At 27.5% G+C, this 19,274-nt stretch overlaps 3 protein-coding genes across 5 annotated transcripts in view; all 3 read right to left on the bottom strand.

The window, feature by feature from the left end:
• The window catches only part of LOC119687402 (serine/threonine-protein kinase GL21140), an 83,764-nt gene that overhangs the window by 45,199 nt on the left and 19,291 nt on the right, over positions 1–19,274 (bottom strand). The gene's annotated exons all lie outside the window — the stretch shown is intronic.
• On the bottom strand, positions 4,141–4,750 carry LOC119687404 (SUMO-conjugating enzyme UBC9-like). The gene has a single exon (XM_038101703.1). The coding sequence runs from the start codon at positions 4,635–4,637 to the stop codon at positions 4,185–4,187; it is 453 nt and encodes a 150-aa protein (XP_037957631.1). The 5' UTR covers positions 4,638–4,750; the 3' UTR covers positions 4,141–4,184.
• Positions 17,688–18,312, bottom strand: LOC119687403 (SUMO-conjugating enzyme UBC9-like). The gene has a single exon (XM_038101702.1). The coding sequence runs from the start codon at positions 18,182–18,184 to the stop codon at positions 17,732–17,734; it is 453 nt and encodes a 150-aa protein (XP_037957630.1). The 5' UTR covers positions 18,185–18,312; the 3' UTR covers positions 17,688–17,731.

Here is a 19,274-nt window from a genome sequence, read left to right on the forward strand (position 1 = left end):
TGTTATGGCTGTAATTTATCGTATTTACAGCCTAATGTATCTAATACATACGAATATGTATATGCAAAAGAGACTGCATTAAGTTCTAAAAAAATTAAGTTGCATTTAGCCTGTTTTACCATTTTCTACTTGTTTTGAAATATTGGACAAATATTAAAGCTTTTCTTTATAGCTTTTATTTAATGATTTTTTTGTATATAATGTATCCTTGAACTTTCTATTTCTTATAGAAATATGTACACAATTTTTGCGTAATATGAATATTTTAAATATTTTTCGACTATTTCTCCTTTTCTTGTGTTGCATATTTGTACAATTTTTATCTAGTATATAAAACTTGACAATAGGCAAAATATCAAATGTACTTATCGCAAGTATTAAAATTTATTGCAATATATGTGTAGTGTATATATAGTATAATAAATTTAATTATAAAAAAAAAATTGCAACAATAATGTAAATTTTACACAACCCACAAAGTTTGAATTTCTTTTTGCCTACGTAATAAATACAATTTTTCAGTATTAACAACATTATTGCACCCTGTACATATAGAAGAAAGAGGGTATAAACAGTTTTTCATTAAGTTTGTTACAGTGTATCATTCAAATATAATTCAAAAAGAAGTGTTCGATAATTATTATTATAAATATATAAGCGGACAAGGATTGGATCGGATTTGTGATTCTATTCCGGTTAAGAGATCTATCGTTTAAAAATCATCGTTTAAAGTATGGAATATAAAAAATAGGGACTGAGGACAGTTAAAGAAAAATCAGTTGATGAGAACGTCATTTGAACAGACTTTTCACTATATTTGTTTTAAGTATTTTAAGGCTATAAATTTATTTAGCCTTTTGTAATTTTTTGTATTTAAAACAATTTCTTAATTTTTGATCTTTTTTTTTATATGATGTGACAATTATAAATATTTATTTATTATTTAATTAAGTACGTTAAATAGTAAATACTTGCATACCATATTAAAGTTTTTCAAAGAATTCGTTATGCTCAAATATAAAATTTTAAAACAAATTTACATATTTTATGAAAACAAATAGAACTTTAATAATTAATGCTTAGAGGTTAGTATGTAGTCTTCATAGCGTAATCCATTGGTATCAAACATTTGCCGGTATTGGAAAAGTCTATTACATGCTGTGGTCGACAGCAGTTTATTCAAAGTCAAGGAATACCATAATTATTCACAGCTTTACATAGATCGAAAAATTTTAATGCATTATTTACAGTGGGTAAACTTTGGCATTATTTTTATGTTTGGAAGAGGTTGCTGGATTGAACTTAACGCTTAAAACCAGGTTCTGATAGAAAAACGCTTACAACTCTTCATTTATCTCAATTGTCAACATATATATTATTATATTTTCGTCAGTAAAAGTTATGTATGTATGTTAATTAAATATATAACACTAAACTTAAACGTTTCATATGATTAGACAAATTATATTTCAAGCATTAAGTTTCACTTTAGTGTAAACGCAATTAAAAACATTTTTAAGTGACAACTTGTCCCTAGTGAAAAATGTAAAATATTATTACTTGCATCTATAAATGATTATAACTTAATTTTTTTGTAAAAGTTAAATTGTATATGTAAAACTGTTTTGACATTAACATTTTTACGTAATTAAAATAGATAACATTATAAATCCATTACTCACACTAATCATAGCTTTTAATTTCAGTTTTATTTATATTAATCTACATAAACGAACCAAAACGAACTTAAATATTAATAATACTATCTTTTTATTATTTGTGTACTCTATTGTTTTAATATCCAATACCCCACATATAGCCGTCTGGTGATAAGATAATATTATGTACATGTACAGTATGTACATATTTCCATAAATTGCATATGCAAAATTCTAAGTAAATGACTATAGATTAGACAGTAATAGTCACCTGTTAAATTTGTACTTCCCCTCAAAAAAATATAAATAAATATACACGTACTATACAAGGTCAAAACTTTAGTCAACGATATAAAGGCTCCAATTATCCTACATACATTCATTATTTCTCAAGTTCTACGTCAATACAGCAATTTCAGTAAAATCATTTACTTGTACATTACATTATAAATAGCAAAATATGTGTTTATATATATGTAATTGCTGTGGAGAAATTTGGTTAATCCGTATAATATAAATCAATAAACTATTTAAATATTTCATATGCGTCTCTATAAGTGATTAATGTAAAGTTAATGTAGGTCACCAGTACAAGAAAAGTAAATATTTAAATAATTCATGTAATAATGTCTGACCACTTGTAGAATACATGACAAAATTACCTAAACTTATTAGTCAAGGTTAGTTGAGAATTCAGTGAGTGTAATTTAGTATTCACACAAAAGAATTGGTTTGTCCTAATGACACAAAAACAAACTGAACTACTTGAAGTTGTTTTATTTCTTTACGAAATGCGGCTCCCTATAATATACTTTACTTAATTTCAATAAGTTGGCATAGAAATTATGATAATATTTTAAAATAGAACAAAGATGAGCTTAAACCATATTACATATACAACAAAATTCATTTTTGCGATTAACATAATAATCTGAAAAGTCTTACTTTTTATATTAATTAACTATTTAAAATATACAAAAGAAACAAAAAATATAAATTAATAACTATACATTAATAAATTAATAAGTTTTTATTATTTCTAAGAATTAATAAAATATTTTTATCTCATTCATTTAATGAATGATTATTTTCTTATCTAAGATATAATAAATTTAAAGATAACATCAATAAAAGATAAAAAAATCTTCATTAATAGACTGCGTTTACTAAATGCTCCTTCAGTTTAATATAGAGTATGTATGCATTAAATATTAATAATAAATGTTAATTTTGCATATTAAAGCAAGAATAATAACGAAAGAAAAAAAATATTTATCAATAAATCTTCATTGCAAACTCAAATGAAGCATTTCCAATAATAAATAAGCCAATATAAATACCTTGAACTTCTATTTAAGTAGATAAATACGACTATTAGCAAATCTAATTTCACTTAGACATAGCACGTCAATTCTATTTTTATATTATAGTACCATTACTGTAATACTCAACCAGTCTATGTAAGTAGATACGCGATATCTCCATTAGATCCTCTCTAAAATATTATCCACACAAATATAGCACACATAATGACAGAGAAGATACTCACAATTCTGTCTACCCAATTACGGCTTCTGCAAATTTTAAATTATCGAATCTTAATCTGACAACTTGTCTACCAATTAGACAATGTCCTATTATGATATGAATACAATACACGCATATCCTGATTACCTTGTGTCAGAAAAAAATCTGGTTTTCCTTTAATCGTGGTTGCGCCATGCGATCGCACATGTATCTATATTTTTTTTCATTTTTGGTTTTTTATATATATGTATATAGTATTTTTCGCAGAGTTATATGTTTCAGCGACAAAAGAACTGTTCCTATTGGTTCTTTACGGTAAGGTAGATACTGACATATCTGGCCGTACCGATAAAAAAAAATATATCTACTGCATTTAGTCAAGGGTTTTAAATGCGCGGTACTCGAATCAGTGTCTAAATTGAAAAAATATATTAAAGACTTTGCCATATGTTGAAATTGTGTATATTTAAAATTTGTTTCAAAAGCATATATCCATACTATTAGTTAAGTATATACTAATGGGCAGTTCTAGAAAATAAAATCGTTTTTTTTTTAATTTTGTCTATATACATTTATAAGTTTAAGAGGTGAAAGATGAAGGTCTTTAGTAGACATACAAAGGTAACAGATTACAATTATTGAAAATCATCTTTTAAAATAAAATATCGCAAAAAATAATATAGAAAATAGTTATTAACTTTGTACTTTTGAAACTTAAAATTACATAAAATATTAAAAATTTGTAAATATTTTACAAGACAATTTTACAATACAAATGCGTAGGAAACAATTTAAATATCATACATACAATGTTTAAATAGCAAAAAAGTTTTTAAATTATTTAAATTTTCTGAAATCAAAAATTTAGTGTACGTTATTAAAAATATTAAAAATATTAAAAAGTAGATTTTTAATGAAAAGTTTCAAAAAAAAAAGAATTTTAAAGAAATTCCCATAATCCATTTATTCTGCATTTGCATATGACTTGACATCAACTGGTTAAGCGTACTTCTCTGTCCATTCACGCGCTGTCTTTTCATATTGCTTCTTATCCATTAAATACATGTTTATTGCATCCTGATTTAGTCCATGCCTTGGATTCGGATCTGCCAGAAGCGACATTAATGATAGAAGTAATTTTTGAACCGTTAAAGCAGGTGACCAATTTCTCTTCAATATATCTAAACAAATTCCACCATGCACACTTATATTGCAATGAAACACTTTGGTAATCATTCTCACTTTAGGTGGTCCACATGGATAATCTGCACCAAAAATAATTGAAACTTTAAATTCTCCGTTTTCATATGGAGAACCTTCCGGACCGCGAAATTTTCCCAACCATTTATCTAACTTTTCGTCAACTGGTTCGGCACTAATGCCTATTATCGGGTCTTGCTGAAGCATTCCCATCTCCTTTTGAATTCTTCTTACGGTCAACTGGGATAGCATTTTTTACGCACTTTCTTATAAATAACAAAATTAAAAATTAAACTTCCGATTAAATTTCAAGTGAAAACAAATGTCGACTTCAGACTTTAGAAAAATAGTTTTAGTTTTGTTTTACGCTGAACTTTTACTTTTGAAAGCACAGGGTTGATATATTTTCACAGCCTTCTGACATTATGCTTACATTTATATGTATAGAAACTCAATACCACATGTTTGTATGAACAAACTGTACTTATGTCCAGTCAATTACGATAGTGTAAACGTTATTTAAACTTTTGATTATTGTATTGAACTTATAGGACGACTTTCATACACTTATGTTAAGTCGATTTGAAACTTAATTATTATTTGCAATTTTATCATCGATTTTATGCGAAACAGGATGCTTAGCAATTAGATGACATAAGAATGATCAAAAAATAATTGTATACAAAAACAATAAAAATTTGCAATTTTGTTTTTAAATTAATTTAAATTCAACAAAATATGATAACAGAAGTTTGTCAAAAATCAAAAAGGTGTCGTTTTGGGAGTCTAATTTTGAAAGCAATGCGAAATTGAAAAAATTCGTCATGTTTTTTCAAATCTAAAAATTTTTTTTTGTTATATTTCAATTAATATTTTAGCATTGACATATTTTTCATAATTTTAATTTCCCCTTAAGTCGTTACTTTATAAAAATCATCAACAGTAAACTGCTAAAGAAAACTTATTACACTTATGTCAAGGATCCCTTAAATGTTTTTTAAATTTTTTTATCCTTTCCAAATAAAAGATTTCCTCAAGCTCCTTAAAATAAAAGTGTTTTTCAGTAATAACGTCAAATAAAGACTCAAATTTTTTAAAGCCGAGATATTTCTTCAGACTCGAAAATAGAAAATATAATAGCAGGGACTTAATTCGGAGAACATATTAAATAGGGTAGCAGTTTTTAGCCCAAATCATGAAATTTTACCATGGATATGTGATTTGTTTTTATAGAAAACCACTTTTACTTCACTAAATCCGAATATTTTGCTCCAAACCGATGACGAATTTGTCAATCTTTACTCTTTTGCAATTAATTGACCCAAATGATATAGCATGCATTCTAAAAAAATTGTCGCCATGATCTCGTTGGCCGACAGACGCATCATGATCTTCTTTAGTGGAATTTCCGGATAGACGAAAACTTCACTGCTTTAACTGCTTATTGGTCTCTGGTGTATTGTGATAGATTCCTATTTCGGCACGATTTCTATTTCTGAGATTTTTAGTTGGAAATTGTTACATATCAATTAATAATAATTAAACGCGTCATCTGGTCCACATAAAAAATATGGTTTTGAATTGTGCGATTATATAATATTGTATACACATGTTGTTTTCTAACAAAATCGCATAAATTGAGGTTATGATTCTTTGATCCAAGAAACGGAAAAAATTATGGTGTCCGCTAGAAAGAATTAAGATATCAAGATATGATTGTTGTCACGACAATCATAGTATGTCGCTTAACAAAATATATTTTTCGTCTAATGACTTTTTTGATTTTTTTTGTAATTGTTAATTATCTTAATACTTTATCTATCTTTTATACTACAACGTCAATTGGTCATGGTGACGTCAAAATTAAAATTGTTACTTTCAATGTTTATTAAAAAAACTGAGAATGCGAAGAAGAAAGAAATTTCAGATAAATAAATGTCAGAAATTATGGCTATTAGAAGTACATATGTTATTTTATATAGAAATAAAAGTAGTAAATTTTGATGTGACTCTCTGTTAAGCATGTTGAGCACTTTAAGCATGACCAGAAAAAGCGTAAAGTGGCCGTGACTATTTGTCATATAACTGCCTTTATAACATGGCGCTAAATTAAGCAACACCTGTGTGACTCTGTAGACAGTCACAAGCACAGGAAAACTCCTTGAGGTTCTAAAAATGTTAATTTATTATCATATTTTCTTAAAATAATTGTTAACAGTACTTACAAAATTATACGCCTTTCCTTAAAATCGGAAGTGGCAAGTATTAAATTATTAGCGGCTTATAGAATACGTTATATAGCTTCCTGACATTTTTTCTTCAAAACTTATTGAAATTATAGTATTTGCTCCTAAAAGGTGCAAATTTTGACAATTATTACTGAACAACACTGGTTTGCCTAAGTGGCGAGGCACAGACATCAAAATAGACAAAGCCTCGACTCTCATCACGAAATTTGAGCCGACATATTATTTTTTATCTCACTCTCAATTTTATGATTTGCATTAAAAGCAACAACAATTTTGTTCATACTGTGCCCGTGACATAACATAGCCCTAACATACTCACAACCCTGTTCTTATTGCTCATAACATGCTTTTATGTATTATTTATGTGAAACACTACATGCCATGTTTTCTTCTACATTTTTCTTTAAGTTCTAGAAAAATTAAGAATAGCAGTATAAACATTTCATTAACATATGTATACTTGCATGTACAACATAGACTTGTATATAATAATGAATTGAATATCTTTTAAAATAATGTTTAGAAGTATGATGTCAACTATCAATATCCATCATAAAGATTTCTAAATAAGTTCGTATCTCAAATTTTAGTTTGCAATAGTGTTAGCCTCCAGTTTTTATAATTCATTCTTTTAATTGCCCTTAACCGGACAGTGTCTGTTTAAGATGACTTCAATTACAGTCAAACTTCCATAACTCAAAGTACCATTTTGCAAAGAAAAGGTTCAATTTATGGAGACTTTGAGTTAAAGAATTTTTTTTGTAATTGTGTGCAATTTGCTCTCTAAACCCTGTTGCACTCCATTTAGTTCGAGTTATAGAAGTTCGAGTTATGGAAATTTGACTGTACTTGAAAAAAAAGAAGCTTATCAAAAAGATATATAGAAGTAGTACATAAGACAAATACCTTGTCTTTACATAAATTTTTTAAACAAAAAAATTCGTTAAAATAAATTTTAATCAATAATGTATCAAAAATATATCTACCATTGCGTCTAAACGCATCATTTAATTCCCAAAAGCAACAACTTGATTAAATTTTTAATTAAAAAAGATCATTCGTTGTTATTTATCTATAATGGTTGTCATAGTCCAGATTGAACCTAAACCACTTGAAGTTATTGTTCCCTTTTTGTTCTAAATTAAAAGACTCGCTATTACTAATTAGATGTGGTTTTTCCAGCTTCATTGAATATTGAAAAGTAAGGGACGTTCAACAACGAATTGGATTGCTTTAATCCAAATGCGAAAATAAACATGAATACAAATAAAATGTTGAAATAAATTAAAAAAAGTGTTTATTTGTATTCACACTGCTGTTCAGCTCATTTTTAATTATGAGTTCAATAAAGTCTCGTCCCTACAAAAAAGTTCGTTTCGAATCTTATGCTATGCTACGGGTATCACACCTACTTTTGGGGAATTTCCTTTATCCTTTTCTTTTTATTTTCATTAGCATTTTTTGTTATTTATGATTCATTTAAAATTCCAAACACAAGCGCGATACTGCTCCTTTGATGTGACAAAAATAAAAAAATCGGGCTATTTACCACATTGAGAGGAATAAGAATAAAACCTAACAAAAAAAAAAAATTATAATAACAAAAATCCTTGCAAACCTTTGGAATACATAAATAAACTCCTAAAAACTGGCATAACCACTCAGAATAATGCCGGAGATATTTTATGCACGTGCGTTTACAAATAAAAGTCAGACACATGCTTCAACCTCAAACGAAGACCTCTAAAAATTCAAAAAATAAACAAAATACATAAAACAATAGTAATTCTCTGTGGAATGGAATTTTCTTTGGATTTGCAAATGACCCACAGACAAATTAAAACTAAACTCGCTAATAGCGCTAGCTGACAACAATGTGAACACAGCTGTTTTTCAAATTCAAAATGTATCTATATTCAAGCCTAGATACATACAGTGATTCAAAATTAAAAAAAAAACACCAATAAACACATTATACTATAAATATTGTATAAAATAATTTCTCTCCGAAATTAAACTCAGACATTTTACTTTTACTTGGAACGGTGTTTAATACAACTGCAGTTATAGATACATATGTAGTATTCGCAATTTGCTTTCGATTTTTGACCTTAACCCTAATAACTGAAGCTGAAGCTTCCACTGCAAGTTGAAAAGTTAAGAAGTAAAGAGTAAGAAGCATTTATTATAATTTTTCTTCATTTTCTTTTGTCTGCTTTGTTTGCAAAAAAGTATAGTTTCTCATTGAGACTGAGATTCATAGACAACAATGCAGCTAAAGATACACAAAGATTTCGAACAATCTACAACAACTAAAACCATATATATACTGCATTTAGAGTGTGTTCATAAGCTCTTACATATTCATATTCAAAGTTTGGAATGTCTCGAATATTTAAGGATGTTGATTTCTTATAGCCGAAAGATAGATAAACGAAATTTTTGCATCTTTTTAACAGTTTAACTTAACCACAGCACTAACATTGGGAAAACTTAGCCGAAAAATTAATGTCATATTTGCATATACACAATAGTTTAAAGATAGTAAAAAATTGAGCATATTCAACTTTAAACACATCCCAATAATTTTAAAAACACCTTAAAAAAATAAGATACTTTTTTATGCGATATTTTGGCAATGGACGGACAGACAACTTAATGAAAATTTAAGTAAACAGTGCAAATGCAATTCGCAATCAAAGATAACTTTTACTTCACAAATAGTTCGCTCTTCACATATACAAAAAAAAATACTTGAAAAAAAACAAAGTAGAAAAAACTCCTTTTATACACCTAGAAAAATGACACAATCCACAATCAGATCAAATGCAACTTTTTTAAACAATTTGTCGCAAAGTTGAAGGAAAATTGAGTATAACTAGGATACATTGATATCGAAATGTCTGTTGAATTTGTATATGTAAAAGCGACGATCTTTCTTTTTTGGCATTAAGTTTTATATATAAAAAAATTGCATTAAGAAATTCAATAAGTTCCAACATTACAATAGGTCCCAACATTACAATAGCTCAGGAACTTTTCCTCTTCGGCTGTTCTACAAGTTTACTTCAACACTAATGGCGTTTTTGATTGTTCAATCTAGATTTACTCTCGATCTATCAAATTTTGTTGCCCAATTGAACTTTTTGAGAATTGCACTAAGAGTGAATCTCAATTGAAAGAATTAAACCCAGATTTATCTATCGAAAATAGCATAAAGTAATATAAATCTGTTTTATTTATAGAAAATTGAGAGCTGAAAGTTTTCTGCTTACCAGATTAGACAGACGATTGCACCCTCTTCTCAAAAAGTACTCGGATTTTGTAAATAAAACACACAAATTTAAATTTTTTTCTAAATTTATTTTATCTCCTTCAAAATATGCTCCTTCTGAAGCGATACACATATGTCAACGCTTAACCCAATCTTCCATACATTTTTCGTAGGTCCGTGAAGGTATGACTTTTAGTAGTTCCTTCAGCAAATTCTCTTTTAACGATTCAATCGACTCAAAACGCTTACCACGAAGGGGCAATTAGAGTTTCGGGAACAGGAAAAAGTCGCACTAATCCAGATCTGGCGAATATGGTGCCTGGCGATGACAGTGGTGCCGTGTTTGGTCAAAAAATCGCGTACAACAAGAATTTTTATGAAAACAAAACAATCATGCTCTCTAAACAATGTCAATAAAAACTAAAAAGAGAATTCTTTTTATTAAAATTAATAATGTATAGTTTTGCTATATTTTAGACAACTGAAGGCTAGAAAAAAAAATATATATATTCAAAAACAACTCATCAAGAAATACTAAAATAAATACATATAATACAATGTAACAAGTCATTGTACCTCCTCCTCACCTTCCTTACGCTTTCAAAGTAAAATTATTATTTTTTCATATATTATCGTTCACTGAAGAATATTAATATTAATAAGTATATAAATCTACTTTAGAATACTTTCTTAATAGTTTTAATAATAATTAGGCAGTTTAGTCCTTTACGATTTTTTGTTTATCTGTTATTATTGCTTGACAATTTATTTGAGCACTTAATATTTTTGCATGTATTTCTTTAATATTTATCTAACAGAATGAAGGACAATGATCTATTCGTATATTATATAGATTTTTATTTAATAAATCCGTTCTTATCTTAGTCGAACAATTTTAAAATATTTTAATTTAATTAAAATATAAATTTTAAAATATTATTTATTAATTTTTGAATAGAATTTTACATTTTATATTTAAATATTATTTTTATTTTATTATCTTCACATATTCGAAAAACGAATATATGAGTAATGATATATGTAACATATATACATAATGCAAAAGCATACGTCACAATATTTTTATATTTTATTCACGAGAATATATTTTTAATATCAAAACAACAATAAGAGATAAGAATTATGATAATCAATTCATTATAGCGAATTGAAATTTATTAATACATTTGTTGCCATAAAAACTGCAGTAATTTATATAAATCTTTCCAACTAATAAATTTTATGTGGGCTATTTTATACGATTTATTTTAACATTTATTTTAAGAAATTCTAATTACACAAACAATTAATTAAATTCAAAATGCTAACAAAAACATTTACCATTTATGGTCAAATCTAATTCTCCATTAGTTAATACAACGAAAACTTCATATATTGCATTTAAGGTTTTCACATTAAACCAGTTAAATTGTTTATGTTTATTTATTAACAATTCCAAAAACTGTCTTATAAACTATTAGAAGTAATTGTATATAAGTTATTTACAAATAATTTTTCTTTGGAAGTCAAACTTTAGAGTATATAAAATTATTTTTAGTATAGTAATATATATATATTATGAGATCATAGTTATTTAAGAAAAAAAATTTTTATCAACGATTTTTAATCCGGAAATATATGCAGATACAGATTGCTTGACCAGCCAATTCATTTTGTCGAAAAAATTGTTAAATCGAGTGAATATATTTTTTAAAGAAATGGTACAATTATTTTTCTTGATACACTCTTATGATTTTTTATACACTACTTTTTGTAGATCTTGTAAAATTACAATATTAGTATATCGTACATTATTTTCTGCAGGTTATTGTACAGAAGTCAAAGAGTATCGCAGTATTACTAAGGTTTTTTAAGTATAATTTTAGCGAAAAATTTTATTTCCTAAATTTTGTTTACTCGTTTGTTAAATAAAATAGTCAATGACGGGATATAGTCGTTCATTAACTTGAATATTCGTTATATTGGACATCTACTGTAGTTATTTTTTATATACTACATCGAGGACATCTCCAGTTTCTATTACTTCAGTAGCTATATTTCAAATGATGACGACACAATACCAATACCAACACTCCGGATATAATGACCTATATCGACTTCACTAAAAAACTGTTCATTATAACCGCCAGGGCAGTAGAGAGCCCGGACATCCATACAGCATATGGGCGAAATAAACCGAAACAGAGCTCCAACTTAAAGGCAAGAGGTAGAGTGAAATTTTCCAAATGGCATCCGCCAGAGTTCAAGAAAAATTATTGGTTATATTTTGTCACATGTTTCGACTTCAAGAGAATTGATCTATGTATTGCTAGAAATATATATTTATATATATCTATGTAATTTAAAATTTAAATAAAGATTTGTTATCTTACTGTTTTAGTCAAATTTATTTCTAGCGAAAAAATCACTTTATTAATAATAATAAAATGACAAAAAAAAGTGTCAGAAACAAAAAACTATAATATGGGCACAAAAATTTACATGCATATATCTCGACTTGCATTATTTTTGGATAGCGTTTTTACATTTTCTTAATTTTTATATACGAGTATTTCTCTAAATAAATATTTTCCCCGTCTTTGCAAAGTTTATTGAAATTTGAAGCTTTGAAGTGTCGTAGATTGGCTTTTATGTTTTTATTTCTGCTGTCGAAGCACTTAACAAATGCCTCACCTACTTAAGTATGCATATATATAAGCAAGAAGCACTGCACTGAAATGAAATACTCACAATCAGACGCTTTATTTTTCTTTCTTATAAATTCAATAACCTTTTTGAACAAATACATAAAATATTTAAAAAAATATGCTTAAACATCAGTATTTCCTACTAGCAAAAAATAAAACAAATATTGAGATTCTTATTTCAAAATAATAAACTAAAAGGTTATTAAATTTTTCAACGTAGCCAAATAACAGATATAATCCTAAGAGATAGAACTTATATAGAATCGGTAAATTATGAAATTCTTTTACATAAGCAGGGTTTTCTAGCACAAAAACTAAATTTAAGAAAAATTTAAAAAAAAAAAAAAAAAAAAAAAAATTATTCTATTTTTTAAGTCCCCTGGAAAATTTGTAAAAGTGGACTTTGGAAAAAAATCACAGTTTTGTTTTTTTTGTGGTAGAAGTAATATATGCTTTTTTAAAGCGTGTATATATTTTATTTAATTATATAAGTATACAGGTCTGTTGTCAATTTAACATCCTTTTTGTAAATCCCAAAATTTACTAGAGACAGGAACAAGTAATAATCAAAGGTTGCCAGGTCTACAAAATTTATTACTACGTTTAATGCAAACTGTTAAAGCTGGAAAAGGACTTTTATTTATTGGTTGTTTAAGGATAACTGACTTAAATTTTTCGCAATTCATTTAATAGAAAAAATTGCACTGAATTGAAATCTTATGCAGAGATTTTCAATACTTTTCATCTACTGAAAAACAAATAGGGCAGCAGATAGTCATTTTTATTATAAGACAGAAAATTTCGTTTAATTCTTGTAGTAAAAGTAATAAAATAAAAATGGCATTCACGAAAGCAAAAAAAAGCATTAAAGTCCAGAAAAATCGAACTAATTATTTTATTATTAACTTGCAATTTGGTTTTAGATGGTTTCATCGAAATAACTTACTAGGTGGCCACTCTATATATATTATTTGTTTATATTATTGTTTTGTAAAAAGGCTTCAAAAATATATTTAATTATGTATATATATACTACACGAAAATATACTGTATGTATTAAATACATTAAGTTAGGTTAGGTCAGGTTGGAGTGACGGCCTTGTGTACCAAGAAAGCCCACTTGAGCTCAAATAATGGCCCATTGTGGTTATGTTATGCTATGTTAAGACTTTTCCAAGTTAATGCATCTGGACACTTTTACTCTATGATAGCTAGGAGGATTCTGCGGAGTCCCGCCCATCTCAATGACTAATTTGAGTATTCCTAATAATCTTCGTGATTATTCAATGATTGATCTAAGATCTGCGTACCGCTTTGTGCGGTTACTGATAACTCTGAGATTAGATAGTGCTAAGTAGGGCAGCCTGTCGGTTTTCGCATATAGCTTCAGAACTCTGTCCCTTGTGGTACCACAGGAATAACGATCATTCGTACATAGACTAGGTGGTCAGTATACGACCAACGCCGAAAGTAAACAACGACTTCATCATTATTAAATACATTAAATTCATTAAATTTCATTTTTACCCAATTGGTAGTATACCATTCTAATAAAATTTTCGTTTTATTCTGCAAAAACTATTTGTTTTAAAACATATATACATACATATTGTAATTTGTCTTCAAGAAATGTAAATAGAGAAACTTTAAAAATATTCTTTTAATTTCAGATGCAACATTTTGCAAAAATCTTTATACTTCATTTATTAATTTTAATTGCCACAGTAATTTACATTTTATGCAATGAAATAAGCAATTAGATTCAATTTAATTTAGTATTTCCCATTTAAGTATTTATTTGCATCAATGTGACTTAAACTTACGTGTATTGCAATCTAACTATTCTTTGTATAGTTACCGGAGATCGTATAATATTGTAGTACCCTACCGTACCCCACCGCACCAATATGTGTTTATCTAAACAAAAAGCGAATACAGTATCAACAAAAATGCAAAAGTCAACCTAAACAATTAACTAACATTTTATAGAACTACAGTTTCTAGAACAGTTTTTCGTATGTTTTAATTTTATTCATGATTTAATTAATAATTTAATTATTTTTATTCAATTCAAATAAATATATAAATCAAAATATAAAAAATCGATTTTGCATCAAAAATATTTAATCAATTCCATATGTAACTAAAATTTGCGTTCTGAGGAAAATATCTACGTGAAAACCGTAGATGCAGTATTTTATTCTGTACAAACAGAATAGTATTAAAATTTAACAATTAAAAATAAAAATATAATTGATTAATTCAATTATTCTACAGCTGGTTTATGATTTCGTTCTAATATAAACACAGCAAGTGAATTTATTAATAAAACTTTCACAGCAAATTAAAAAAAACTTCAGAAAAGTGTACGAACATAAAAGTCAAGTACGGCTTTGGATCAGTTGGCTAAGGAGCGCTGACTCTGAGCTTCAAATCTGGCAGGACGCGAGTTCGATTCCTGGTACGAATAATTACGAATAATTAATACTCGAAACAGCTGTATGGACAGCCAAAAATTCAATTAATTCAAATAATATAAAATGAATTTTTGTTGTTATAGTTCGTCTATATCATGCTTAAGTCTCCAAAGTAATGATACTATTTTCAATATCAGTATTATTTAGTTTATTAAATAAATCCGATCATTTCAAAAAAAATTGTTTAGTTATTTTTTATTCAAATTTAGCGCCTAGCAAACAGCTGTTCAAAATGCCAATACTTTACAAAAATGTAAATTAAAAGATATGTAAGAATTTACAAACCTCACCAAAAAAAAATACACACTTTTTTTTCGGATAATAAACGAACTTATTAAAATATATATCTTCATATATTATAATGGCATTCACAATTATATTTAAAGGCTGCCAATAATTAGCAAGCATTGTCGAAGTCAATTGCATGAATAGCTCCAAAAAGAAGGGACAATACGAACCTTATGGATGCCATGATCGCATTAAAATGGTGAATAATTTTAAAAAATCAGTTGGTTAATTACTTTTATAAAAGTGATAACTCTTATTAAGTTCCAACACTTAACTACACTACACTGACTACATGCACTACTTTTCTGAAGTGGCATGCTGAGTTTGAGGGTTGTTTATATAGGTGCCACATTAAACAGTAAGTGTTTACTATCAAAAAAATATATGAATGAAATAAAATAAATTACATATTTCAGATGACACACGAAGACAGCTTGGTAGATATGCTTGTAATATTTCATGGACAGAAATGTTAAAAAACAAAAAACCCCTACAACACTAAACACAAGAATTATTGCAATTTGAAAAATTGAGCAAGTGAAAAATAAAACAAATTTGAACGATTTGAAAATGTTCACACATTAGATAGTGTTGAGCTCTAGAAAATAATAGAATTAGCATCATTAAAACTGAGCCTCTGATAATAAACGCCAGTGATGTTTCACCGCTTTTCACCGTCTGTATTCAAAATATAGAACATTTTGAATATTTAGACTTTACTATTTTGGCGGATGGTGGTACAATAGCTGTTGTAAACAACGGATTAAGGAAACACAAGAAACGCATTTGGAAACTTCAAGAGTCTATATAGAGTAGCCGGAATGTAAGCACCCATCAAAATTAACATTTTCAATGCGAATATTAAATCAGCATTTCAATAATACACTTTTGAACAGTTTTAATCGGAAACAAGCCTGAGCTTGTTTATAAAGTGCATTATTGTTTTCGTAGGGTTTAAACACGTTTATTTAATAAAGTTACATTACTTAAAAAATTTGATTAGTGTTCTGAATGTTTTTCTATGCTTAACATAACCTAAAAAAAACCTACATAACCTTAATACGTATAAAAAACAGTGAAAAATCGTTTAATCCTTTTCATAGTTTAAATGGTGACTATTGGATAAGCTGGTCATTTAAATTCCTTTTACTAACAAAGGATATCAATTTCAATTTTATGGTTTTAAGAGCAGCTATACGATAAGCACAACTGATTTTAATCAATAAGATAAATGTTGAATATAGAATCTCGTGTTGTCATAGAGCAATATACTTTTATTTATGCTATATATATAAATTTATATATTGCATATATAAACTAACAATAGTTTAATATTTAATAACGATGTAGCAAAATACTTATCAGTAGCATGCATCAGTGCAAGTTACTATATTCAAAGCAACCAATGATAGTTCTACTTACATTACCATTACATCGTTTTATGTAACAAAAATTTTACAATACAGATGTGTATCTTATCACATTATCATATCCTTATTACCTTGTTTCAGAATGAATCTGGTTTTCCTTTAATCTTGGTTGCGCCATGCGATCGCAAATATATCTACACTTTTTTCATTTTTGGCTTTTTATATATACGTATGTAGTATATAACATTTTTCGCAGCGTTATATGTTTCAGCGACAATAGAGCTGTTCCTATTGGTTCTTTACGGTAAGGTAGATACTGATATGTCTGACCATATCGATAAAAAACAACTATATCTACTGCATTTAGTCAAGGGTTTTAAATGCGCGGTACTCGAATCAGTGCCTAAATTGCAAAAATATATTAAAGACTTTGCCATATGTTGAAATTGTGTATACTTAAAATTTGTGTCAAAAGCATATATCCATAGTATTAGTTAAGTATATACTAATGGGCAGTTCTAGAAAATAAAATCGTTTTTTTTTTAATTTTGTCTATATACATTTATAAGTTTAAGAGGTGAAAGATGAAGGTCTTTAGTAGACATACAAAGGTAACAGATTACAATTATTGAAAATCATCTTTTAAAATAAAATATCGCAAAAAATAATATAGAAAATAGTTATTAACTTTGTACTTTTGAAACTTAAAATTACATAAAATATTAAAAATTTGTAAATATTTTACAAGACAATTTTACAATACAAATGCGTAGGAAACAATTTAAATATCATACATACAATGTTTAAATAGCAAAAAAGTTTTTAAATTATTTAAATTTTCTGAAATCAAAAATTTAGTGTACGTTATTAAAAATATTAAAAAGTAGATTTTTAATTAAAAGATTCATAAAAAAAAGAATTTTAAAGAAATTCCCATAATCCATTTATTCTGCATTTGCATATGACTTGACATCAACTGGTTAAGCGTACTTCTCTGTCCATTCACGCGCTGTCTTTTCATATTGCTTCTTATCCATTAAATACATGTTTATTGCATCCTGATTTAGTCCATGCCTTGGATTCGGATCTGCCAGAAGCGACATTAATGATAGAAGTAATTTTTGAACCGTTAAAGCAGGTGACCAATTTCTCTTCAATATATCTAAACAAATTCCACCATGCACACTTACGTTGCAATGAAACACTTTGGTAATCATTCTCACTTTAGGTGGTCCACATGGATAATCTGCACCAAAAATAATTGAAACTTTAAATTCTCCGTTTTCATATGGAGAACCTTCCGGACCGCGAAATTTTCCCAACCATTTATCTAACTTTTCGTCAACTGGTTCGGCACTAATGCCTATTATCGGGTCTTGCTGAAGCATTCCCATCTCCTTTTGAATTCTTCTTACGGTCAACTGGGATAGCATTTTTTACGCACTTTCTTATAAATAACAAAATTAAAAATTAAACTTCCGATTAAATTTCAAGTGAAAACAAATGTCGACTTCAGACTTTAGAAAAATAGTTTTAGTTTTGTTTTACGCTGAACTTTTACTTTTGAAAGCGCAGGGTTGATATATTTTCACAGCCTTCTGACATTATGCTTACATTTATATGTATTGAAACTCAATACCACATGTTTGTATGAACAAACTGTACTTATGTCCAGTCAATTACGATAGTGTAAACGTTATTTAAACTTTTGATTATTGTATTGAACTTATAGGACGAATTTCATACACTTATGTTATGTTGATTTGAAACTTAGGTCGTGTGCGAGTTAGGCTAAGTTGCGTTTTAAATGAGGGAAATTCTAAATTGTGTCGATAATGTATTGATGTGTCGATACGTGTTGATAAATGGCAAAATGTGTGCAGTGCAAAAAATCCCAAAAAATCTCCCATTTGGTTTAGCATCAACTTAGCCTAACTCGCACACGACCTTAATTATTATTTGCAATTTTATCATCGATTTTATGCGAGTTGCTTGGGGATGCTTATGGTAGCAATCAGCTGACATAAGAATGATCAAAAAATATTTGTATACAAAAACAATAAAAATTTGCAATTTTGTTTTCAAATAAAATAATTTAAATTCAACAAAATCTGATAACAGAAGTTTGTCAAAAATCAAAAGGGTGTCGTTTTGGGAGTCTAACTTTGAAAGCAATGCGAAATTGAAAAAATTCGTCATGTTTTTTTAAATCTAAAAATTTTTTTGCAATTTTATTTTTAAAAACTTTTAATTTTTACATTGTAAAAACCATTAACTCATTTTACATAACTTAAGGGTCCCTTAAGTGTTGGATTTTAAAACTGTTCCATAGAATTTAAAAAAATGATTTTATAAAAGAAATGTTTTTAGGTAAGCAAAATAGTCTTTAAATGTTTGAAATTTCTTTTATTTACTCTGCGTAGAGCATATGTACTCTACTACTCGTTTGTATCTCATTCTATTGAATGCTTTAATATCCACGATTCGAAATTTCAAGCAGTTCGAAAATTCTAATAGTTCAAT

The sequence above is a fragment of the Teleopsis dalmanni genome, chromosome X, assembly GCF_002237135.1.
Source record: "Teleopsis dalmanni isolate 2A chromosome X, ASM223713v2, whole genome shotgun sequence".
Taxonomy (NCBI): Eukaryota; Metazoa; Arthropoda; class Insecta; order Diptera; family Diopsidae; genus Teleopsis; species Teleopsis dalmanni.